Genomic DNA, 26917 nt, shown 5'->3' with positions numbered 1-26917 from the left:
ATACAGTCTTGCCCCTATTTTGCCTACCATCAGAGGGGCTAAATCCCCTCTTCTTGTGGCTTTTCCCCAATGTTTCTCTCCTCTCATTTCAATCAGCCCATTTGCAAAAACAGGAACTCACAGCCTCCTCTCTGCTGGGCCCCAGCCTAACTGAGCTTTTCTCAGTCCTTGTAAAGCAACCTGACTCCTTTCCAGGTGGACCTGATAACTGACCCACTTAACTCCCCCCCAGGTGCCAGGAGGAGGGATAATTGAGCTCTCAGGCACCTGGTACAGCTCTCAGGACCAGTATGGAGACCCCTCACTAACTATATTAAGAAGTGAAGTGAATTATGGAACACCCTATCACTCCAAAGACCTGGGGTTCAAATGCTAACTTTGGGGGTCAGTGGTAAAACAAGAGTAAGGTGATTACACCTTAGCAAAATTCATGACACAGCAAAATTACTGCTCAAGTTAGCTCGACAGACTACCCCTGCCCAGTCTCCAGGGTAACAGGATAGGAGTGAGGGGCACTGGTGCAGTAAAAGGTAACTAGAGGAGAAAGAACAGGTCTTTCTGCTGTGGAAACCAAGAACTTTTTAAAAAGAAGTGGTTTCAATGACTGGATTAGGGCTTTTTAAAGTTCATCTTGCACCAGGAGCAAGAATTAAAATCTACTCACAGGCAAGAAAAACAGCAAAACAAATGGAACCAGAGTTTTTATTGGAGTTTGTGTAGTACAAGAATAGTCCTTGTGGCAAAGCTGTACCAAAGTAACCACTACAAATTGTCTTCTGGAAAATAAGGACAATGCTAGTGGGGCCCCAGCCAGGTGGGAGGGGACAGAAAAGTGTCCATATTTCATCCAGACCAAATGGGGCTCATCAATGGAATGCTATTGTGGAGGATTCTCCTGTACGTCTCTCTCCTTCCTGATATTAAGGTGTATGCAGCATGCCTTTGGGTTGGGAAGGCATCATGTTCTCAGTTGCCCCAGCTTCTTCTACGACTCTCCTTGCACATCCTGGCCCTGAATCAGAAAAGTACTTACCCACATGCCTAACTTTAAGCATACGAGTCTTCCCACTGAAGTCAATCGTACATGTGCTTAAGCAGGGGCGGTTCTGTGTATTTTGCTGCCCCAAATGCATCAGTCAGGTGGCTTTCGGCGGCACACCTGTGGGAGGTCCACTGGTAATGCGGCTTTGGCAGCATGCCTACGGGAGGTCCGCCGGTCCTGCGCCTTCGGCATACCCGCTGCCAAATTGCCGCCGAAACCATGGGACTGGCGGACCTCCCGCAGGCATGCCACCAAAGGCAGCCTGACTGCCACCCTCATGGTGAGCAGCAGGCCACCCGCCGCGGCTTGCCACCCCAGGCACATGCTTGCTGTGCTGGTGCCTGGAGCCACCCCTGTGCTTAAGTTTCCTCCTGCCTTAGGGCCTTTAACTGGTAGGCTATTCATGCTGAACAAGCCTACAAGAATAAAAGAGCTAGGTGTGCTGTCCAGCCTTCACAAGCACCCCTACAAAATCAATCACCAGCACACAAACACACAGAGAGGGGCATTTCGAGGAAGGAGACATATTTCTCACTTTCCAAGGGGTTTGTTGTAAGCAGGAGAAAAGGTTTTAATAGAAAAAAAAATTTACCCTAACATCGTCCTTTTAATACCCAAGGCTATTTCAAGGCCTCAAGCTCATCTCTATTCTGCCATGGGCAACTCCCATCACACCTGGGGTTAGAGTTGAGTTAGGCTTTATTACTCCACAGCAGCAATCCCGACTCAGCAGTGTGGAGGGGGTGAGTGGGAATGACCACTGTGGGGTGGAGGTCCCATCAAGATTAAAGGGAAAGGCAGAAAGGAAGAAAAGATGAGCAGAGATCCAAGACCTGCCTCTCCCCACTCCCTAACCCAGGGTCACTTGTTCTGGAAGAGAACGTGGGTTGGTGGAGAAGCAGTGACTGCCGAGCTGGTGACAGACAGACAGACAATCAGAGAAAGGGACTGGGAGGTCGGCAGAAGCAGTGCCTCTGTCTCTCCGTGGCGAGACTCAGCCGATGTAGATCCGATGGAAGTCGTTGGCACCAAAGGCAGCATTACACTTGGGGCACTTGCGCTGCCGGGTGTCGTAGCGCGTCTTCACACACTCAAAGCAGAAGACGTGAAAGCACTTGGTGAGCACAGCATCCTTCTTACGCATGTTGCAGCACGGACAGGTCAGACGAGCCTGCAGGAGAAAAATGCTGCCGTGAGAGTCTAAGCTACCACACGTGACAGACCTTTGCAGAGCTTTCAGGTGCCTCAAGTGGAAAATACACCATCATGGGAAGCAGACTTTACCTTCTGCCCTAGGAGATGGTGGTTCCTCCAGCTCAGAGCTGACCTTCACTGACAGAACACAGCTAGGGAAGGCCAGTACTGAATGAATATGAAGACTAAATCCTTTGGCTAGGAAAGAGTAAACAGGGGAGAGTGACAGAGTTTCTCACCTTGTAATCCTTGATCTCCTCCATCAAGATCTCATCACAGTTGGGCACCATATCGGGTTTCTTTGTGGTCTCCAACTTCCTACGCAACCTGGAGATGTCCTCCTGCAGGAGGATAAGAGACCAACAAATAAATTATTGGAGCCATTTCTCCAGAGAGCTTGTGCTTCAAGGATACAGAACTGGGGCCCTTAAAGTACATGGTAAAATACACCAATGCACTGCTTCCAACCCTCTCTGCCCAGTGCACTGTAGAACAGCCTTTCACAAGAAGAAAGTGGTTAGATTAGATCTGTACTGGAATGTTGTCAGATCTCAAACTGGGTCAAGCCACAGGGGCTGAGTGCAGAAGCTTGGGGAACTGAGAGAAAGGACACAGGCAGGGGCCAAAATGACTTATGGATGGAGCTGGAAACAAAATGAAGTTGAAAATACCTGGAGAGGAGAGAGAAGGGGTGGGAGAGTAGTATGATATGAACCCTTTTGAAGTTTCACTCTGGCAGGCAGAGGCAGACTGACTAGAGATGGAGAGTGAGGGCCTGTGCTATATGGCACGTACCTGAGCCCGTTTGAAGTTGAACATATCCTTCTCTTTAGTCACACTGTTCTCCACAATCTCATCTTGAAAGTCATGTAGCTTCTTCTGAGCCAGCTCTAATTGTGCTTTGAGATCATCTGCAAGCTGGGCTGCATCCATTGCCTGTCGAAGGAGATGGCCACAGGATCACAGATACTGGAGATGGAAAAAACCTAGAAAAACCTTCTAGTCCCAATCCCTGCCCACTCAAGACTGTGCCCTACAGTACTTTCAGGGTTTTCCCTCCAGTCTAGTTTTAGAAGATCCAAGCAAAGTGATTTACAGGACTTCCCTTGAGGGCCTGCTCAACAAACTAAGATTTCATTGTCAAGAAGTTCTTGACAGTCAGTCTAAACTTTCCCTTTCTTAGTTTAATTATTTAGTGAGATACACAGAGTAGGACTAATGCTCCTCCTTGCTGTTTATACCCTTCAAATATGTGTAGCCTTATATCCCCATGGTCCTGTAGCTCCTGGCTCTATTACCTTGTAGATATTTTGTGACTGTTCTGCTATTTAAACCAGACAGAGAACTACAACAATCATTATTTTTCCCTTTATGAAGACCAGTCCCTCATTTTCTTTGCTCTAGTCTTCCAGCACCCCACTAACTGTCCATGATTTTTTTTAATTTGTCAGTGGATCAGTAAATCATTTAGCTAAATTCCCTTCATACCATAGGATGCAACATCCAGAACAGCTGACTGTTGGTTACAAAGAGATACTTTTATCTTCCTTCCTTAACAGTTGTTCAGATTTCTTTCCAACATTTTTCTTGACAAGAGATTTAGAAAGGGGGGTAGAATCAGTGATACCAGTCCATCTAATTCCACTCCTTATTAGTAGACATTTTTTTCATTGCCCTCTCTCATTCCTCTGAAGTCATTATGCTTTTTTACTGTCTTTATCTTTTCTCTGCAGGCTTTAACAGACCCTGATCATATACATTTGGCTGCCTCCTCTTTTTCCATTTGCAGGATAGTTTTCCTTTTACCCTCAGCTCTCTTCTCAGTCTTTCATGAAACCACTTTGATTGCTCTCGTTCCTTGCATTCTTTATCAGTCTATTGTGCCTTAATTAGAACATTAGTTGGCATTCCTTTGCCTTCTGCCACAATGGTGTAATGACATGGAATACCAAAAGCCATCAGAGAAATCCAGTGCTAGCAGCTTTGCACACCTGCCACAGGATGAAGAAAACTCAACCTTGCGAGTCAAGGGTTCATGCTCACCTTGCGTTTGTTCATCTCCAGTGCCTGGGTTCGGAGGCCTAGCTCCTTCTCTCCGGTGCCTATAGTGCTCTGTAGCAGGTGTTCCTTTTCCTCCAGCTTCCGCACAACCTGTAACTGAGCATCCACCTTCCGAATGGGAAGGGTGGCGGAAGGGACAGAGACATTTAGAACATGTGCTGCTGATATTTTGTTTTTGAATTTTCTCCTCCTTCCCATGTCACAACTTCCACAACTATATGCTGCAACCATCACATTTCCCTCTCACTGTGTTTTCTCTCCTCCCACTCCTGCAACCCCACTTCTCTCTCTCAGGTTGCAGACACATGGACAATCAACAGAGGTCAAACCAAGGGGACATCTTCCCACAGCTCCAAGGTGAACCTTTCTAAACCCAGCAATCAAACACCCAATAACTAGTTGTTGAACATATCTATCTATCCCTCTCCTTTGGAAAAGCACTTAGTAGAATTATTCAAAAGCAATGGACATTTCCATGTAGGCTCCAAGAAGAGGGCTGTGGGAGGGACAGCACCTAGGAGCACCTTTTCTCATGTGATTAAAAATATCCCTCACCTTTTCCTTCTCCCAGCCCTACGTAGTGGTGAACCTCTCTCTAAGAAATTTCACATTTACACACAATCTCTCATTGCATAGCTCAAACAGTGGGGTGTGCTCCCTGGAGGGGCACAGAGGAACGTTGGGGGCGGGGGGAACGGAGGGAGCGCCGCTCAGCCCCACTCCATCCCCAGCCACAGTCCTGGCTCCGCATCTGGCCCTGTCCTTAGCCTCATCTCTGCACTCAACTCTGCTCCTGCCACTGCAACTCCGCTACCAGCCCCACTCTCAACCCCAGAACTGCCCCCTAGCAGTGGACCCCTTCCCCCTTTCCGCCTCAGAAGCCATGGCCCTGCTCCATTAGGGACAGGGGCAAAGGAAGGGACAACTCTGAAAACTTTGGGGACCACTGGCATCTTTCTATGCATCATTGAAGAGGTTTAAATCAAATCTAAGCAGCAGCTTGTCCTGATCCATTGGGAGAGTATCCCTACCCAGCCTGTTTTCCCATCACCCCTCTTCTGGTTACCTGCGTCTTCAGGGTCAGGACCTGGTCTGCCAGCTCCTCCTTCTCCTCCTTCAGTAGTTTATGGATCTGGTTTGACTTGATGCGTTCTGACATCAGCTTGAAGTTGGCATCGTCCTTCTCCCGCAACTGCTGCATAAGGCGAATGTTCTGCTCTTGCATATCCTCGAAGGCCTGTCCAGTGACATCCATTTCTGAAAGCAGGGCCTCCTCTTCCTAGAACAGAGATGGAAACACACTGTAATTGGAATCTCTTTCCTCTTCCACTATAGGGCGTTGAAACACTAATACCCCCTTATCTTTATTTTAAGAAACAGAATTTAGTGTTGCTGAAAGATGCAGATCAACATCCTGGAGAATAACCACCTCTCTTTACCCAAACAACAGTTAATACCACTGAACTGAAGGATGCTCCACTAGGGGACAGACGGTAGTTCAGTCTCCACAGGCACTCAGTCCTTGATCTCTGTGCTAGGAAAGCCGACAAAGGTGAAAGTTGGCTCTAACTGTTACAAGGCCATCTCTCCACTAGGAACTAGACAGAGACAGTGACCTGTTTAAAATTAGTTGATGAACAGCCATCAGGTGGTAACATTTTTGGGCTGAATTTCAATTTAGGTCAATTAATCTAAAAGTCAATGGCTCTATAGCTCATTACTGCTTCCCTGAGCCATCCAGCCCCCTTAACAAATTCTGTCTTAAAATTCACAAAGGAAACAGGCAAGGTGGGATCAAAGATCTCCACTATTAACTGACAAGGAACAGGGACATGCCCCAAGTACTGGTGCTCTAGTCACCCTCGCACAATCCTGCCTTCGTAATGCAGGATTTTCCCCATCAGCGAAAGTATTTGTTCCTTATTCATTAGTACTTGTGTTATATAGACTACACCAATTGTTGCTATTTCTAAATCATACAAACTGTGGGCTTGTCTTAATTCTGAAGTGGATTAAGATAAACAGAATGAAGGCCACTTTAATTCTGAAGAAGAGTGGCCACACAGGAGTTTAATGCAGTTAACTAATCCATTATGCATTCACAACTTATTAATTTGGATTAATTTTCCTGAGTGTCTCTGTTTAGCCAAGTTCTGTATAAATCAAGTGTATTTTAAAAATGAAACGTCTTACCTCATCGCAGACTGACTCTCCCCTCTCCTCACTCACCTCACGCGCATTAATCGCCTCAGCAGTGTTACTCTAGCCCGATGTGTGTGTGTGCGTGTGTGTGTGTGTGTGTGCGCGTGTGCGTGTGTGTGTAGAAATTAACTCTTTCCTCACTCTGTCCCAGTTACACGATGATGATATTGCCTTACACGGCCATGGACAGAGCTGGAATATCATCTGATGGAGGTGGCGGATGTGGCGTAGAAGTGCTCTCTCTTGATTAATTCCAGCCATTTCCTTATAAGGTTTGCCCCACAAGAAGGCCTTACTAAGAGGGCATTTCCATAAGCTCCTCTCACCTGCTTGGCCATGGCTAGTTTCTTCTGCAGATACTCGATCTGCTCCTCCACTGCCCGGATCTTGCGTAGGGCATCCTCATCTGCCATTTTTTTACTTTCTTTTTTCTCTTTGTCCTCCAGGTCCTTCACCCTCTGCCTCAGCTCATCCAGCTACAGCAAGGAAAAAAAAGAGTTGAGATGGGGGGAAGAGGAAAGAGCCCTGAGGCTAGGCAGGGAATAGAACAGCAAGAAAGGACTCTGCTAAGGAATCAACCTTCCTCACAATTTTCCAACGCCACAGAGAAACCTTTCTTAAAAAAAAAAAAAAAAAGACCCATTTTCTCATCTAGTCCAGCTCCTCAGCATGGTGTTAGGAGGCACCGTGCTATTGGAGGTGTTGCTGTAATAACTGGCCCACAAATTTACCCTAATTTTAAATGTGAAGAGCGAGAGCTGATTAGATGTCACAGTAACTTATAACAATCAGTGTTGATGGGAAAAGGTGCAAAAGGGAAATAGATTAAATGAATCCAAACAAAAAGGCCCACTGATATTATTCAAGGACTGTTTTAAAATCATGCCTGGTAAACAAGAAAAGTCTCGGACTGGAAATCAATGGTCCAAAATTGATGTGTTGGAAATTAGGCCTAATTGAGGGCAAAATAATGAGGGAATGGGCTATTCCACCCATCACTCCCTTTGGGGTCCTCAAAAAGTCTTTTGTGGGTAAAAATTGGCAAAGCAAAGGGGGACAACTGCTAACTGACAGGAGAAGGAAAAGGAGAAAGCTTCACCAGCAAAGCTGCCACCCCCAGTATCTCCTGGGAACCAAGGATCTATTGCAATACCACTGGGCCATCACTGACACAACTGCAAGAGATGTCCTGACCAGACCAGGCCAAGAAAGGGATGCAAATGACATCGCCACCTTCACTGGCTCTGGCTAAATCCCAAACACCACTGTCTCTCTCACACTTGTCTTTTCCTTCCTAGCCCTCTTCTTTTTCTGGCTATCTAACAAGAGTCTGATTTAGCCAGCCCAGAGTGCATATTTTGCAACACTGCTGTGAGCGTATGACCAGAGGGGCAACTAAAAGCAATGCCCTAAACAACCTGATACTGGAACAAATCTGCCAGATCCCTAAGCGGTTGATGAGACCTGATATATCTGTTTTACTTGCAGCCTTGCTGCTGGAAAAACTCACTACCACAAACAGAAGCTGCATTTTCTATCATTGCTGTTCTCCCCACCACCTTGTTCGTCTTACCTTTCAGAGAATGGATTGAACTTTAACAGCAGCTCCAGCCCATCTCAACTAACTTCTTCTCTTTTCCCCAAAAGAACAGTTACTGCTATCTTTAATACCATCTAAAAACTGCCCAGTAGGGGGGTTTCCCTCTAAAAACTCTCTCTAGCTAAGGGGAAAGAGAACAAGCTATGTTAAAATAAAAGCCTTGCGTAACACTCTACATATCCAATGTGTTTCCTTTTTCCATGCATCTTTAATAAAAGGTTAAAAAAAAGGGCTGTACTTGCCATGGCCATCAAAATGTGTGATGTTGAACAGTGACAGGGTCACGTTAACACCTTTAACTCTTTGGGCCCATTTATTCCAGCTACAAGATGAGATATAAACTGAATTCTTGACCAACATCACCATTAAAGATTCCATGGCACTTTCTTGTTAATAAGAATAAATATGTTACTCCTACTTTCCTGGTTAATCCTGTACAGATAATTACATTCTGCCTATCTATATTCCCTCTGCCACGTCATTGGGATATAAAGTCCTTCACTTTTCCTCACAAATCTTTGTCTGAGTACTTAGTTTAGTTTTAAATACCTCAAGAGATGCGGCTTGTACCTTTTCCTTTGGGAGGTTATTATTACACAGGCAAACTGCACTATAATAAATGTCTCCCTAATCATTCAAGTTTAATTTTCATCCCAGTTCTACCCCTTCAAGGAGCCTTTTCCCCCTTGCTATTCAAACCACTCTATTACTTTTACATGCACCAGAGAGCCAACAAGATACACATCATCATGTAGGATAGTAACATTACTCTGCCAAAAAGGTAGACGAGTGAATCAGCAGCCAGATGGACACCTCACAACCTCAATGATGAAGGACCATTCTAAGGCCAGTCCTCTGCCTGCATTCCCAGTCTGTCCAGGGGTAAAAGTAACTTAAAGGACTTACCAGTAAGCCGGAGTCCTGAGCGGGGCCGGAGTCCTTTCAAGATTTAAAGGCCCTGGGGCTCTGGCTGTGGCTGGAAGCCCCAGGGCCTTTAAATCGCCCCGGAGCTACCAGCTGCAGCGGTGGCTGGGAGCCCCCAGCAGCGGCCAGAGCATTGGGCCCTTTACATACCCGCTCGAGCCCAGCTGCCAGAGCGCCAGCGGTGCTTTAAAGGGCCTGGGGATCCCCACAGCGGCTGGAGCACCGGGCCCTTTAAATACCCGCCCGAGCCCAGCTGCTGGAGCTCCAGCGGGGATTTAAAGGGCCTGGGGCTCCCTGCAGTGGCAGGAGCACCAGGCCATTTAGATCCCCGCCCGAGCCCGACTGCCGGAGCACCAGCGATGCTTTAAAGGGCCCGGGGCTCCCTGCAGTGGCAGGAGCACCAGGCCATTTAGATCCCCGCCCGAGCCCGACTGCCGGAGCACCAGCGATGCTTTAAAGGGCCCGGGGCTCCCCACAGCAGCTGGAGCCCTGGGCCCTTTAAATCACTGCCGCGGAAGCTGGTCCAGTCCGGCACGGCATACCGGCTCTTCCCAGTACGCCATATTGGCCTACTTTCAGCTCTGAGTCTGTCCCAACCTTAAGCTGTCTGACAGAGAAAAAAGGGGAGGGACATTCTGGAGTCAGGAAGAGGAAACAACAGCCCTACAAACAAGCTTGAGGAAGGCATTTCAAGAACAGCCATTAGATGTTGAGGGGCAAGAGAAAAAGGAGGACTGAGACTGAACATTGTTACCTCAGCTTTGGCCTTCTTCTCAGCTGCCATGAGCTGAACTTTGTCTCTCTGCTCCTTTGGGGCCGAGCGGTACATGTCTAACAGCAATTTCATCTCTTTCTGGCTCTCCTGGGCTTTCCTGGCAATCGTGAAAGAAAAACCCCAATTTAAATATTTGGGAGAAATGCTATGGTGTGATGCTGCCTGCCTGAAAGCAAGAACAACATTCTCTCAGCATCCTCCAGCATAGGCTTGTGTGTGACTACTGGACTTGTCTTGCTCTGGGCACATGTACATACTGTACATGGAACAATGCAGTAACATACATCGGAGGACGAGCAGAGACATGCTAAAGTGGACTCAGACTAAGAAGGAAAGAGAGCAGCAGAGGAATTCCTGGTACTAAACTCTAGACTTTCTCAATCACTGATCCAAAACAAAGAGGAGTGTGGTCTTTGATTGGAAATCTGCACCTGACAAGCCCCACCCCTTACAGATATCTGCAACCAGTTAGGTTTGTTGATTGAGGAGGACCTAAATACCACCTCCACTATGTGTCCCTTGGGCACAAACATAACACCAATGACCCAAGGAAAGAGTTACCTTTACCAGAATTAAGATACTAGCTTTGGGAGTTAATCATTGTTTCTAGCTATGCTCCCTGGACACCCCAGATTAGGGCACAATGCTGGAAAATAGGAACAAGAATTTCAACAGTACTTCTTACTTGAGATCAGCCTTCAGCTGCTTGATCACTTCAGCTTCTTTCTTCCTCCCATCCTCATGCTTCCCTTTCTCCTTGGTGGACTCTCTCTCCTTCTCAGACTCCTTCTGCTTCTGCTTCTCCCGTTCCCGTTCTTTTTCCTTCTCCTTTTCCCGCTCTCTCTCCTTCTCTTTCTCCTTCTCACGCTCCCTCTCCTTCTCCCGTCTCTCGCGCTCCCTCTCCTCTTCATCTCGCTTGGCCTTGGCATCACTGGCATCCTCAGGGGCAGTCTTGGGCACAGACGCCTGGGCAGAGGAATCATCAGGCTCTTGTTTGACCTCCGGTGGTTCCTCCTTGGTCTCTTCAATGCTGGACTGGGACTGCAGGAGGGCACTCCCACTGCGGGAGCGAGTCTGGGGGGGGAAAGGGGGGGCAGCAGTCGGGAAGAAACAAAGGGAAACCAATCAAGTGAATGGGAGAAGTTCTCAGCCAGAACACATTTCTCACTGCTAGCCCTGTAGGATTCCCTTGCATGTTTCCCTCACAGATGCTATTGCCATGCTTTTACAGAGCACAATTCAGCCATGGAGAAGGGTCCACTCTGTGGGAGGTGGAAATCCAAGAAGCGGGTTCTGCATAGAGCCCGGTAGAAAACTGTACAGTTTATCCCCTTGGGCCTGTAATGCTTTTCCCAAAGCCTGTGGCACCAGAGAGACATTTACACAGGTAAACTATGAGACAGACTGGTAGCCTATGCTTGCTGTAGCATGTTTTCCTCCCTCTCCATCTTCCTCATTCTCTCCCACCATCTCCAGCTCCGGTACCTTGCTCAGGTCAGACTGGGCCTCTCTCAGCTTGCGTTTGTACCTCAGCACCTCCCCCTTCAGCTGGTGGTTGTGATTCTGGAGGCTGCTGATGAGGTGACGCATCTCCCGATTTATTGGGCCTATTAAAAAACAACAAAACAAAACAAACACACACACACACACACACACACACACTAGTTACCACAGGCCACAATCAGCTCTGCCCTCCAGACCTCAGAGTATTTTTGTTGGTCTTTTGAAAAGTCCTTCCATTGTATCAGTATATTTCTGCTAACGATGTACCCAGAAGTGAATGAAATGTGCCAGGGACAGGCATAGTCACTGAGAAAGACTCATCTCCCTGCTCCGTGGCATGGACAACTGTAGTGGTCCTATTTGCCACCATATCTTCTTGCAAATCATCACTGTAGATCTCAATCAGCACCACTGCTTCACAGATTTCTTCTTCCCATCGAGAATCTGAGTACGAGAAGGCAGTGCTACCCCATCAGAAGTCTCTTATTTAAATGCTATTTAAAAAAACCTTTTCGCCGCTCTCTGGAGAAAGTTAAATATGCCAGGGTATAAACCCAATTTCCTAGACAAAATCCCCTCTCTCAGAAAGAGAGCTTCTGATAGTGTAAGAGGGATATTCTCCCTACACAATCTCTCCACTGCCAATAATCAATTCATTCCCAAACATACTGGAAATCCTTGTAGGAACATTTGGCCACAGCCAGAAAGACAGAAGATAACTTGACACCTGTTTGTCTTATACGTCTAAGGAGCATTTTTTCCTGAGACAGAACAGTGCAAAAAAGTATTTAACAAGAGCAGAGAAAGCTCCAAAGAAGGCATTCTGCTGAAATCATAGAAATGTTGGGCTAGAAGGGGCCTCAAGAGATCATTTAGTCCATCCCCCTGCCTGAAGCACCTCGACAGGTGTCAGTCCAACTGTGACTCCAGGAGCCCCTAAATGCCAACTGATAGAGTGTCTCCTCCAATGAAGTAACTCACATCAGGCCTGACACTTTGTACATTATGACAACTGTGTGTTGGGGGAAAGGTGTCATATAACATATCATATGTAAACTGGGGACACACTGGTCCCAGAAATCACTGTGTATGTAGAGGTTATGTACAAAGATTTATAGAAGTGCACTGAAAATATGTTTTTTAAATGTGTTTGGGAGGCATCGCATGAACCCAGCCTGCTCTAGACAAAGAAATGTGTCTTTGCTTGTCTGACTGGCTTGGTTTTGGCAGAGGACAATGAATACCTTTGCATGCAAGGTAAAAAAAACTCATTAAGCTAAACAGGCAGAGGAGAAAATCACTCAACAATCATACTGGGGGACAGAATCTGCACCCTAGAAAGCCTTCCTGGCTCCTGAGTCAGAGACAATGGACTTTGAGTAATATAAAGGAGAGCAACAAAATCTTTTACTTATCCACCACTGAGGGAACATTGGGTACAGCACCCCTGTGGAAGTTGGATCCCCTAGCATGGAGGGTTAGGGATGCTGACAACTTGATGTAAGAAAGAAAATTGCTTAGACAAAGACTGTAACTTGCTAAAATTAAGTTTTAGTGACTAGAAAGCATGTTCTGTTTTGTTTTATTTGTAACCATATTTGTCTCTTATTCTTGCTTAGCATAACTTAAATCTCTGCTCTTTGTTAATAAACTTATTCTTGTTATAGTACAAAACCATCTCAGGGCTGTGTATTAAAGTGAAGTGTGAGTCCTCACCTAACCTAACGTTGTGATGTGTGCTCTGTCTGTCTCTTTGGACGCAGCAAACTTAATTGCTGTGAGGTTTCAGAGTAGCAGCCATGTTAGTCTGTATCCGCAAAAAGAACAAGAGTACTAACAAATTTATAAGATCATAAGCTTTCGTGGGCTACAGCCCACTTCTTCGGATGCATGCAGTGGAAAATACAATAGGAAGATTATATATATATATATATATATATATATATATATATATATATATATATATATATATATATATACACACACATACACACACACACACACACACACACACAGAGAACACAAAACAACGGGTGTTACCATACACGCTATAAGGAGAGTGATCAGTTAAGGTGAGCTATTATCAGCAGGAGAGAAAAAGAACTGTTTGTAGTGCTAATGAAAATGGCCCATTTCCAGCAATTGACAAGGAGATGTAAGGAACTGGCATGGAGGGGGGGCAGGAATAAGCATGAGGAAATAGTTTTACAAAACTACATGCATTCGATGAAGTGGGCTTTAGCCCACAAAAGCTTATGCTCTAATACATTTGTTAGTCTCTAAGGTGCAACAAATACTCCTGTTCTTAATTGCTGTGAGTGTCCTGTGAGAGGGACTGGACGCTACCGGGAGATATCTTGAGGAACTGGGGTTCACTGATTGGCAGAGACTTGAAGAGTTTGCTGGCAAGGCAGATGGGCCGGAGTGTCAAGGTACTGACACACAACTTAGCAAGAGCAAAGCACACACTCTTGCTAAGGCACAGTGGTAACACAGTGGCTCACAGTTCTGCATGAACTGAGCATAATGTCACACCAACCTGTTCTTACAAGCCACCAAGATCAGAGATACCACAACCTCCTCAGGTAACCTGTTCCACTGCTTAACTATCCCTACAGTGAGAAAGTTTTTCCTAAAATCTAACCTGAATCTCCCTTGCTGCAAACTAAGCCAATTGCTTCTTGTCCTACCCTCAGTGGACATGGAGAACACCTGATCATTTCCTCTTTATAACAACCTTTTACATATCTGAAGACTGTCACATCCCCATCACCTCCTCTTCTCTAGATTAAACATTCCCAATTATTTCAATCTTTCCTTATATGCCATGTTTTCTAAACCTCTTACTTTTGCTGCTCTCCTCTGGGCTCTCTCCAGTTTGTTCACATCTTTCTTAAAGTGTGGTGCCCAATATTAGACACAGTACTACCACTAAGACCTCATGGTGCCAAGTAGAACAATGATCCCTTGTATCTTACACCTGGCACTCCTGATAATATATTCCAGAATGACATTTGACTTTTTTGCAACAGCATCACACTCTTGACTCATGGTAAGTCTGATCCACTATAACTCCAGACCCTTGGTCTCCTTCCCCATTAAGTCATGGACTAACACTTTCCTCCATCATTCTCTTACCTTTAATGTATTTTTCGAACCTCCTCGTATTGTTTATGTCCCTTGCTGGTCATGACTCATTTGGTGCCTTAACTTTCTGAAATGCAACCTCTGTTTACAAACAAAACGGGGAAAAATGTGGTACCTGCTTGTTCATTGGCAGCAAGTGTCTGTTCAAACTCTATCCTCAGCATCTCATACTCCTTGCGAACCTGTGCCAGAGTGTCCTCTAGCTGGATCACTTCTGTGCGCAGCTTCTTGTGGAGGCTGACCTCATCCCGCTGGAGAGCAAGAGGGGACACGGGGAGAGAGAGATTAGTGCTATGATCTAGGTGTCTCACATTTCCTCATCAACCTGCTTTTATAAAAGAGAAGCGGATTACTACCCTCCCAAAAAACAGAACAATTGAGCCTGCAAAGACCACTGCAGAGGGCTTGGTCCACTCCAAGGCCAGTCAGAGGGCTAGGGCAGAGTGGGAAATCTCAAAGAGGAGAAGATGGAGGAATGAGGTGGTTACCTCAATGAGCTCCACCTGGCGCTGGTGTGTGCTGCGAGTGCCGTGAAGCAGAGTGCGTGCCTCATCCAGATGTGCCTTCAGCTGGAGACTCTCATTATACAGGACCGAGAACTGGGACTGCATGCAGCGGTACTCAGGAGTCTCCTTCACAGCCTCTTCTACCGCCCTCCGCAACTCCACCTGGGTGAGACATACATTTCCCATGAAGAAAAGAAGAGAAGCAGAGAGGAAAGAAATGTTACCTCAGAGTGGATGCCAAACACAGGAAGATAACAGAACTCCAAAGCCCATTCTCCTTCCACATCCTTCCCTTGACTAGAAAGAACTTCTACAGGGCAAGGTAATGACTTTGTGAACTATCCCATTGCTGGAGTTTATCTGTATGAATTCAGTACTGATTAAAGTATCAGAGGGGTAGCTGTGTTAGTCTGTATCCACAAAAACAATGAGGAGTCTGGTGGCACCTTAAAGACTAACAGATTTATTTGGGAATATTTCCTTTTGTAGTGACCCAGCCACTCCCAGTCCCTATACAAGCCCAAATTGATGGCATTAAGTTTGCAAATGAATTGTAGATGAGCAGTTTCTCTGAAGTCTGGAACCTGTCTTGAAAGATGACCCTCCACTCTCACAGACCTTGGGAGGCAAGCCAATCCTCGTTTACAGATGACTACACACCACACCACAGAAACACTAACCCAGGAACCAATCCCTGTTGCCTACTCTGTCCCCAGATCTACACTAGCGACACCATCATAGGACCCAACTACATCGACCACGCCATCAGGGGCTCAGTCACCTGCACATCTACTAATGTGATATGTGCCATCATGTGCCAGCAATGCCCCTCTGCCATGTACATTGGCCAAACCAGTCTCCACGTAAAAGGATCAATGGACACAAATCAAACAACAGGAATGGTAACATACAGAAGCCAGTAGGAGAACACTTCCATCTCCCTGGACATTCAATAACAGATTTAAAAGTAGCCATCCTTCAACAAAAAAACTTCAAAAATGGACTTCAAACAGAAACTGCAGGGCTACAATTCATTTGCAAACTTAATGTCATCAGTGTGGGCTTGAATTGGGACTGGGAGTGGCTGGCTCACTACAAAAGTAATTTCCCCTCTCTTGGTACTGACACCTCCTCATTAATTACTGGGACTGGACCACCTCCACGCTAACTAAATTGGCCTTCAACACAGGTTCTCCACTTGTAAGGTAACTCCTTTCTCTTCATGTGCCTACCTGTCACCCAGGCTGTCAGTTGAGGGGATGATTTCTATAATGTGGACTACCAAGAGCCAGGCTGAAACCAACAATTCATTTCACAGAGGCAGCAGTGCAAGCAATTTTGAACGAACAAACAAACAAACAAACAAGGGGTCTTAAAAATGTAGTAGCATCAAGTTGGAACAAACTGACTCACAGAACTGTTCCACTCACTGGAGAAGCTCTAAAACCCCCTTTTCTCCTCTTTAGCTTCCATTCACTAGACTCTCTCGCAGTCAGATAATTGGATTTGTTGAGCACTGAGCTCTGCATTAGTTCCCCCACAATCAGACTATGAGCTGGGGAAAAGAGCTAACCCCTGTCCTTCTGGGCAGTTATTAGTGTTGACAGATGGTTACTGAAGATGCAATGAATGGATGAAACCAACACACATAACAGGGAACAGACAGCTACGATTCCCTTTATTGACCACATGGTGTCACCATTATGCCAGGAAGGCCAGTCACAGCAAAACCCCAGGTTCCCGTTAGCATCCCGGCCTATTGCATGTAAAACATCACCCAAACACAGAGAATATGCCTGAAACAGAGATAGAGACTGACCAGAAAATCTAGCTTTGCAGAAGGAACTAATGAGGTTTTACACAGATTCAACAGAGTGAAAGAGAGAGGAGACAATCACATCCATCCATCTTCATGTTCCCCAGAGAATTTTGCTCCTACCTTCAGTTTATCATTCTGCGCAGTCACCTCTTCGAGATCCTGGCGCAACTTTTCCAGCTCACTTAGTCGGTTCCCAGCCAGCTCCTTGTTCTCCTCCAGCTCAGCGTTCATTTCCTCAAACTGAAGAAGAAACAGTTTTTTTAAATGTCTTGAAAAAAACCATTTTGCATCTATCTACAGTAGTCATATGACCCAAAATACCATAGTATCTGCGCACCTCAGTCTTTAATGTTTTTATCCTCTTAACTCTTGTGACATATTATAGGGCAGTGCTATTATCCTTGTTTTAGAGACTGGGAACTGATGCCTAGAGAAGCTAAGTGACTTGCCTGAGGTCACACAGGAAGTCTGTGGCATAGCAGGGGCTCAAAGTCCGGTCTCCATAGCCCTAGGCTACAGCCCTAACCACTGAACCATCCTTCTTCTCTTTCGCCAATCAAAGCTTCCCCTCACCCCGCAAACCCCAAAGCCCTAGATTTTACCTTGCGAGCATTGATGGTGATCGTACCCCCATAGAGGCTGCTCCCAGCTCCATATACTTTGTAACCTTTTGAATTCACCTGCAATGAGGATAAAGATTTTATAACAAAAGAGTGTAGTGCTTGAATCCTGCCACACTTCCTAAACCAGTCACACAAACAGAAGACAGTCACTCCATCCTTAGCTCATGTCTATTATGCTATTCCAATTAGCAGTGGTTTAGTAAGGTAGAAGAAGGATCCATAAAGATTCCCCTCTCCTTCTCTCAGCAATATTCCCTATGAAGATGTTAACAGGTGTTTGTGAGCTCTGATCTGCTCTAGCCCTGGATCTCCTTGGCCATTACCCGTTCCAGCACATCGGCCAGGTGTCGGTTGAGCCGCTGCTCTCTCTTGCGGATCTTGTCAATATCCCACTGAAGGTCATCGATCATGGTCTCCAGCACGCACACCCGTGACTCTGCCATCTCTACTTTCTCCTGCAACTTGGAGAACTGCAGCCAAGGGACAAAGGGGAACGTGGGTTAGGATAAGCCGCAGTGTCTGATTCACAGCCTTCCAGGATTGCCCTGCACTAACTTCACTCAGTATTGCCTGGCTCCATTTACTTTTAGTCTTCAGTAATTCTACAGTGCTCATTACCATGGCAACTGTATCTTGCTTAGGAGTCACTCTGAGAAAGGGGCAGGATGGCACTGAGAAGCCGTTCAAAATTTCAGGCCAGTTAACCCCAGTGAAGGAAAAAATGGGAAGTGAAGAACTCAAGAAGCTTGCGGCTTTTGGTGAAGTTAGGTGGCAGCTGCCTAAATGCATTACACGTGAGGCACTGAGTTCTGCATTTAAATATCTGTAATTTTTGCTCACACACATCTTTTGAGTGTTCAGCTGACAGGCCAGAACTGGAATTTCAAGAGCTGAAATTTCCAAAGGAAAACCTGGCTAGTCATTCATACTCCTTGCAGGTAGAATCATTTTGTAAGGAAGGCTCTTACACCTCAAATAACTACCAGAACAGAAGAAGCATGTCAGCTCCAACCTGCCAGCTGTTTTTAAGAGCATCTCAGTAGCACCTCCCCTGCTTTCTTTCCCTCCACTATGCCCTCAATCCCCTTTTCCTCTAGCAATAAAACCAGGTGTCCCTCTAACACTTGAATTCAGTTTTTGCTCCAGTCAAGTTTGCCAGGTACTTTACCACATGATTCTGCTTCAGAATCACACAAGTACAGTGCACATTACAGTTCTCCAAAACTAATTACTCCTCCCTTAACCTTTGCTCAGAACTTGAATTCTTCAGACCTAATCATCCATGGTGCTCTACAGTTCACTCTCTTCATGGCAATAACATGCTTCCTGGGTGACAGTAACCAGAATCGTTCAGTATTCCAGACAGGGATCAAATAAGCACAAACACAGACAGATTCTGTTTTTCTTTCTTGTACCTCTTGAGACATGATTCGGTGCTTTTCCTGGAGTAGATCAGCCAGTTCCTGCAGCCATCCATTTTCATGTGCAAGGTAGGAATTTAGTTCCTGGACCGCTTCCTCCACCAGTGATGCATCTGAAGGAAGTTGGGGAGGGGAAGGGGGAGAATGAAAGGGGAGTCATGGACGAGTGTCTTCAATTCAGCAACCAAAGGGAAAGGGGAAACAACATAATAAACCTATTTAGGATGGTGGAAAGAGAAAAGGGGAGGGGAATCTGAATGGAGACAATTGCTCAACCCTTATCTACTATGCCATTTCTATTAGCAGGCTCCCAAATACCACATGTACCACAACACTTAGGCACATCTGGGCAGTGGGGAAAATTATTGACAGAGCAAGAATTCATTGTCTGCTGTGCAGAACTGACTGAGGCTTTCCTAAACATACAAACTCAAAACTCAGGACAGTTTCACAGACTTTTCAGGGAACAGAACCTGGGAATTAAGAGAACCTGAGCTCATTTTTATTTTGAGGTGAAAGACATGGAAATCTCAGCTGCTTTTGCAGAACTTTTCTTGACTTCATGTGACCCTTACACAAAGAACCTTTTCAAGAAATCAGTCCATTTGGAATTTGCAATCTTCCCTCAGCGCAATGGGGTTACCATACATCTCTGTGTCAAATAGTTACATACCCAAGGAATCAGACTGCTAACATCTTGTCCAGGTGAACTATTGCCTCAAACCACAAGGAATCCAAGAAGTGTCCTCCAACAGCCCACATTGCTGGTGAATTGTGAAAGGAAGGAGGATGGTACCAGTTTCCATCGTTCCCACTTTGGATATAATTTCCACACTGCTGCTCTTGACAGCACCTTTTGTGTAGTGGCAGACGATGTCAGGGTTATAAGGTTCCACCGGAACTTAAGTATTTCCAAGTGGATAAACAGGTGATTCAGCACTGGAGGTGCCCTCCACTTAGACCCCACATACAAGGCACAGTTTTCAGCATTTAAGTAGTTTAACTATCTGAAGAAGGACTTTAGCACGGAGGGACAGATTTTCAACAGAGCTCAGCAGCCAACAGACCCCACTGTTCTCAAAGAGGAGCTGACAGGTGCTGAGTGCTTTGGAAAACCTGGGCATTTCATTTTGATGCTTAAATCTGAGAGGGAAAATCTGACCCTTACCACTTACATGGCAGGAACTGGTTCATCCCTGACTCAATGTGTTAAGAAAGTTGGAATTTGCAAGCATAGGCTCTCACAGTCAACCGGCTCTGTCGTACCTCCACTATTTAGTTTGTGAGACAGCATGTCCATTTTCTCCTGAAGCTTGTCATACTTTGTAACAATTTGGGCGACAGCTCGGCGGGAGGACTCCACACGCTCCTGCAGCTGAGACTCCATCTCCTCACTGGTACTGCTGGCCAGGGTAGCCAGGAAGGAGAATGCTGGCTCCAGCCCTTCCCCTGGGAGACAGAGGTGAAGGAAATGGACAAGTGTATATTTGTGTGTAGTGGGAGAAGTAGTCACCAATATCTGCAAATCATTCATTTTCCCAGAGGCACAGAACATCAACACTTCCCTCAGTGAAGTCCATCTTCCCAAACTGCCACAGATAACTACATGGCACAAGGCCTCACCTCGCTCCCTCTCATCCTTACGTTCCTGATTGCTGTCTGAGTCTGGTTCTGGTTCTGGCACCACCAGGGCTTTTCGTTCAGACAGAAGGTCACCAAGACCTTGCTCCGGGTCATAGCGTTTAAGAATGATGCGGATATTTTCATCAAACTGAAAGAAGGGAAAATGAGAAGATACATACCTTGCATAGCATCAGAGTGAATGAGACCAGGACAACAGAGAGAACAAGACAGCTCGACTGAGCATGCTGCACACCTGACTCCAGTAGCGGTTCACAATCAGCAGAGAGGCATCATCGGTGGCCTGCCGCCGCTCCAGCTTCTCAATATGCTCACGCAGCTCATCCTCAATGGCCTGCCGCTGGTCCAGCATCTCCGCCAGCTTTCGGTTCTTAGTCTGCAGTGTCCGGATGTCCAGCTCCTCCTGTGCAGAGGTGAGAAACACATCAGTGCAGTTAATGCAGCACAGGCCTGTTCTACTCCTTTCCATAAAAGGGCCTTGGAGCAAGATCTTTAGGCTTGGGTGAGGATGAAAACATAACAACATGGTGGAGGTAAGAAGGTTGGTTGTATTACTCGCAGGACATGACGGGGATCAATGAGTTGGGGGCCCATTAAGGAAGAGGTTGTGCGGGGTGCCGTAGATATAAATACCGTTGAGGAAACGCCTCCTAACTTAATGGTCTCCACTGTAGTTCCTGAGTCTTCGACCCCTGCCTTTTTCTCTGGGGGCCCAGAGGGGCCAGGCTCTGCCACCGCCCGCTTGTTGCCAATCCCAGACATTGTGGGTAAAGAGTGGAGATTCCCAGCTCTTCCTGAAACAAAAAGAAGAAGTTTAATAAACATCTACCATCTAACCAGTACTATTTTAATGATTTCTAACATGCCTATCACTATGGTATCTGCATGCTTTACACCCCACAGGAACACAAAACACAACAGCAGATTCTATACACCAGAAATAGACTGCATGAAGAATTTGGAAGGTAAGAATTTAAAGTAAGCATTACAAGAAATTGGCTGGGCTAGTATTATGAATATCAGAACAACATATGATGAGATACTACAATAAACAGAAATTACTCCAACAAGTTCAGAACAAATCCTTGAACTCTTAACGAAAGACTCCTATTGTCTTCAATGGTCTTTGGGATCAGGCTTCTGTAGAAAATATCCTAGAACATTAGAAGTAAATTAGAGCTTTGCAAGTGGATATGGTCATCTAACTTTGATATGTACATGCAAAGAAATCTAAGAATACTTTTTAAAATGTTTTGAGATCTACTGCTCAAAAGTGATATATAAGAGCTACGTGTTATTTATTTTTTTATTTTAACTGTAAGCTTTTTAGGATAGGGGCTGAGACCACTGTCAAGACCTGAATATTTCTTATAATATAAGCTCTGTGGGCAAGGATTGCATCTTACATATTTGTGCAGTGCTCAGAATAATGGGATTCCTATCCTGAATGACCTACTACAATATAGATATTTAAATATTAGTTTCTCATATACAAATGTATTTTACTTGTTTCCTCTCAATTTTTATTTTAATGGATCTTAAATTAAAGACTTAAAAAATGCACCAATCATAAAAAATACCAACAAACAACAAGAACGGGGACAGAACTGCTCCATCTGATGGCTTACAAAAGAGGTCTCAGATGTGGCAGGGACTGGTATAGTGACGTTCCCCATCAGGATTCTCACATTCTAATTTTGACCCAGGATTAAAGGGTTTGGTAATACTCCTCCTTATACCCCATATGTCTACCACACATTCGGACTCTATTACAACTGTGCAAGAAGGAAATGCTGCAGCTCAGGGCTGAGGTGCACGGGCAAAGCTCAGCAGCAGATCTTTTCATATCTGCCAACATCTGAAGGCTATAAATAGAAACACTGGAGAGAAAGTCTGAGGATACTCCTTTTAAATCCACTGAAACCTATTGCTTTTTACAAGCTTATTAATACTCCTTGACCTACATATTGAAAAAGGAAGGAGTGGAGACTTCCAGCTGCAAACACACCATAACTTGGTTGAACAGCCTGTGAAATCACAGTTTCCCTATATCTTACTGTTTTAAAATGAAGTGCATGTGAATGGATTAGGGGCCATCTGAATCTAGTGCAGGGGGTTCTCAAACTAGGTGTCAGGACCCCTCAGGGGGTCACAAGCTTATTACATGGGAAGGTCACAAGCTGTCAGCCTCCACCCCAAACCCTGCTTTGCCTCCAGCATTTATAATGGTGTAAAATATATTTTAAAGGGTTTTTACTTTACAGGGGGCTCCCATTCACAGGCTTACTATGTGAAATGGGTCACCAGTACAAAAGTTGAGAACCACTGACCTAGTGCTAGTGAAAGGCATTAGCTTGATGATCCTGAAGACTGAAACGAAAGCAGCATCATGTTTCCCCACACTGTCCCACCTCTAAGCCGGTGGGACTACATCCAGAGCCAAGAAAGCATAGGTTAGCCTCTGTGCCTGCTCAGTCTTTGGCTTCCCCACATCTTATTGCTTTTATAAAATGACACTCAGTTGCATTTTTAAGAGAACTGTTAGATGAGCCTTGGAGATTACATCAGGGAAGTGGCACCATAACAATCCTTATTGACCAAATTTCTCCCACCATAGACAGATCCAAGACAGCGGGAGTTGAGGGTGCTGGCCACTTGATATAAAAACAGGTAGAGACCCTACAAGTCCTACTGAACTGAAAGGAGATTCTAAGCGCAGGTTTTTAGTTTGTCCATCTTATGAAGAATTTTGTCATTTCCATAATATCTTTAAAGGGCCACTCTCCATTTTAATTTGGCCCCAAAATAATTTTTAAAATAATAATCTGCAAAACTCAAGACCATCATTTCTATTACAGGTTTCCCCCAACACTGGAATTTAAAAAAAAAATAATAATAATCCCAAACCAATAAACATGTTCTGGAAATGTTTTTAACCCAAACATTGCAGCACTGTACTAGTACAGGAGAAGCTGCATGAAACAGACTAATTAATTTTCAGGGCCAGATCCTCAGATGATGTAAATGGACACAGTCCAACTGACCTCTCTGATGCTGAGCCCATTCACAGGAGCTGAAGATGTGCCTCTACCTACAAGCTGAACAAAAGGAAAAGGTAAATAAAATGCATAGCATAAACAAATATCATTTTGAAACTTCTTTCCATCTTATTCATTTACAGTGGTATTTCTAATACAGCTAAGGGATTAGGTTCCAAACCAGCGAAGTGTTAAATCAGTGGTTCTCAACCAGGGCACGTGTACCTCTGGGGATACGCAGAGGTCTTTCGGGGGTATATCAATTCACCTAGATAGTTGCCTAATTTTACAACAGATACATAAAAAGCATTAGCGATGTTGCTACAGACTAAAATTTCAAACAGAAAATGATTTGCTTATACTGCTCTATACACTGAATCGTAAGTATAATATTCATATTCCAATAGATTTATTTTATAATTATATGGTAAAAATGAGAAAGTAAGAAGTTTTTCAGTGGTAGTGGGCTGTGACACTTTTGTATTTTTATGTCTGATTTTGTAAGCAAGCAGTTTTGAAGTGAGGTGAAATTTGGGGGTACACAAGACAAATCAGACTCCTGAAAGGGGTACACTAGTCTGGAAAGGTTGAGAGCTACTGCATTAAGTGCTTGCTCAATCAGAGCATTATTTTGCAATATGTTCTTTTTTAAGTGACCTTTTCAAGTGCCTTAGGTTTTGAAGTCACCTTCATACAGATTCCCGTGGCACCTTATAGACTAACGGAAGTATTGGAGCATAAGCTTTCGTGGGTGAATACCCACTTCGTCACAGGACTTTGTGTCGCTTTTTACAGATCCTGAGTAACACGGCTACCATTCTGATACTTCATACAGATTGTTACGGCAGGTCAACACGGCCCGTGAAATGTCCATATAAAGAGCCTTGAAATGTACAACCTCTGTAAGTTCAAGTCTCTCCCTCTCCCACTTCCTTCTCTCTCTAAAATTTGACTGAAGGAAGATTTTCAGTTCCTTGTGATTAACAATTTCCCCCTTTTTCAGCAGAACATGCTTTTGTTATTTGGGTGATCGTTTTTCCACAGAGAGCATTGTTAACAAGAAACAACAAGAAACCAGAACCAACAGGCTGGCAGGAAAAAAAACACTCTAAGAAAATATCTATGCGTGCCCTCTTACCCTCAGAGGTGACATCCCCACCACCACACAGAGATAAGGGACTGACACCCCACAAATCCCACTGACAAATGACCCTGTCCACTCAGACCAGAGACAGAGGTGATACTGACCCCCCAGCATACACAGACCAGGGGCTGACCCCTACACACCCCAATTAACTGATACTCACTCCTCTCCCCCATCCCAAGGTCGAGTCCCCCACCTCCTCACTCTGACACTCCCCCCCACACACACAACCCAGCACAGATGCCAAGTCCCCCTCCCCCCTAACATACCCCCTCCCCACAACCCCTACCCAGGGGCCAAGCTCCCACTCCCCCCGACACTCCTCCTCCCTGCACCCCCCACAAGGGGCCAAGCTCCCCCTTCCCCTGACACTCCCCCACCCAGCAACCCCCCACCCAGGGGCCAAGCTCCCCCCTCCCCATAACCCCCACCCGAGGCCAAGCTCCCTCTCCCACTTACGCTCCCCCTCCCCACAACCCCCACCCAGGGGCTAAGCTCCCCTCCCTACAACCCCCACCCAGGGACCAAGCTCCCCCCTCCCTGTAACCCCACCCAGGGCTAAGCTCCCTCTCCTCCCTATGCTCCCCCTCCCAGAAACCCCGACCCGCGGCCAAGCTCCCCCTTCCCCCCGACACACCCCCTCCCCACAACCCCCACCCAGGGGCCAAGCTCCCTTTCCCCCAGACACACCCCCTCCCCCCACCCCACACCCAGGGGCCAAGCTCCCTTTCCCCCTGACACACCCCCCTCCCCACAGCCCACACCCAGGGGCCAAGCTCCCCCTTCCCCCCGACACTCCCCCTCCCCACACCCAGGGGCCAAGCTCCCTTTCCCCCAGACACACCCTCTCCCCACAACCCCCACCCAGGGGCCAAGCTCCCCCTCGCTCCGACACTCCCTCTCCCCACAACCCCGACCCGCGGCCAAGCTCCCCCTTCCCCCCGACACTCTCTCTCCTCACAACCCCCACCCAGGGGCCAAGCTCCCCCTCGCTCCGACATTCCCCCTCCCCACAACCCCACACCCAGGGGCCAAGCTCTCCCTCCCCCCGACACCCCCACCCCCACCCAGGCACTGCATTCCCCACCGAGCCGCTGCCCCCAGCCCAGGCTCCCTGGGACCGAGCCTACCCCGGTACTCACTCACCCCCGGCCCCACCACTGCTCCTCACCTCCAGCCTCCCACCCCTGACCCTGCAGGAAGCGGTCGGTGACAGCAGCTCAGCCAATCCCCGCCAGCTTCTCACGTCGTTTGTCGCCCTCAGTAAAAATGGCTGCCGTTGCCCATGCCCGTCAGTAGGCTGGGAAGCCAGGCTCCCCTTAGTAAATATGGCTGCCATCATCCCTGCCCATCCACAGGCTGGGAAGCCAGGTTGCCCTTAATAAACATGGCTGCTATCGCACATGCCCGTCCACAGGCTGGGAAAGCCAGGCTGCCCTTAGTAAACATGGCTGCTATCGCACATGCCCGTCTATAGGCTGGGAAAGCCAGGCTGCCCTTAGTAAACATGGCTGCTATCTCACATGCCCGTCCATAGGCTGGGAAAGCCAGGCTGCCCTTAGTAAACATGGCTGCTATCGCGCATGCCCGTCCATAGGCTGGGAAAGCCAGGCTGCCCTTAATAAACATGGCTGCTATCTCACATGCCCGTCCATAGGCTGGGAAAGCCAGGCTGCCCTTAGTAAACATGGCTGCCAGCGCCCTGTGCGTTCCTTCGGCAGGCTTTGCAGCCCGTCTGCCCTTAGTTGCCATGGCTTCCAGCTCTCAGGGTGTCTAGGTGTGTGAGGTCAGAGTGCGCTCCAGCCCTGCCGCTGGTCAGGAGGAAGCGGCTGGGCGGAGGGGAAGAGTGAAGCAGTGAATGGGGTAAAGGCGAGGCTCCGCAGCAGGAGGTGGGAAGAAGGGGTGAGGTTTGACCCCATGGCCCAGATCCTCTCATGCATTTAGAGGCCTCACTTCCGTTGAGAACAGTGGAAGCGAGGAGCCTGAATGCCTTGGAGGATCTTGGTCTATGTTCCTCCTGGTCCATAGCCCCTAGCCCCTGCAGCGCTGTGGGAGCAAAACAGCCAGACCAAGGGGACGGGGGAGACACATGGCGGGGAGCGGGGCGGTAGAAGGGTTGTAACTGCGGGGTTAATTTGATGACTGCACATTTCTGTTACCATCTATGGAAGGAGAAGTAAATTGCACTGTGCGATACACTTCAGCAGGTGGCAGACTTCCCTGAGTCAGTACTCAAGCCGCGGGCCAGCATCATGCTAGCAGGCACTGCATCCCTAG

At 46.7% G+C, this 26917-nt stretch overlaps 1 protein-coding gene across 3 annotated transcripts; it reads right to left on the bottom strand.

The window, feature by feature from the left end:
* Window positions 1-688: 688 nt before the first annotated feature.
* On the bottom strand, window positions 689-25948 carry RNF20 (ring finger protein 20). 3 transcript variants are annotated; one of them, XM_050943055.1, is made up of 21 exons: window positions 25812-25948; window positions 23503-23556; window positions 21092-21252; window positions 20694-20861; window positions 20441-20588; window positions 20084-20266; window positions 18812-18930; window positions 17720-17866; window positions 17376-17453; window positions 16894-17013; window positions 14937-15116; window positions 14564-14699; window positions 11284-11405; window positions 10484-10872; window positions 9778-9895; window positions 6826-6975; window positions 5364-5576; window positions 4280-4405; window positions 3032-3172; window positions 2476-2577; window positions 689-2213 (listed from the first exon to the last, which is right to left on the bottom strand). In XM_050943055.1, the coding sequence occupies exons 3-21, from the start codon at window positions 21218-21220 to the stop codon at window positions 2037-2039; spliced, it is 2946 nt and encodes a 981-aa protein (XP_050799012.1). In that variant the 5' UTR covers window positions 21221-21252; window positions 23503-23556; window positions 25812-25948; the 3' UTR covers window positions 689-2036. The 3 variants fall into 3 exon arrangements, with proteins under 3 accessions (XP_050799012.1, XP_050799013.1, XP_050799014.1); XM_050943056.1 differs by having other exon boundaries at window positions 25779-25817; XM_050943057.1 differs by lacking the exon at window positions 25812-25948 and adding an exon at window positions 24804-24900.
* Window positions 25949-26917: the final 969 nt, after the last annotated feature.

Source organism: Gopherus flavomarginatus, chromosome 3 (genome assembly GCF_025201925.1).
Source record: "Gopherus flavomarginatus isolate rGopFla2 chromosome 3, rGopFla2.mat.asm, whole genome shotgun sequence".
NCBI lineage: Eukaryota > Metazoa > Chordata > Testudines > Testudinidae > Gopherus > Gopherus flavomarginatus.
This window is presented reverse-complemented; position numbering and strand designations above follow the sequence as displayed.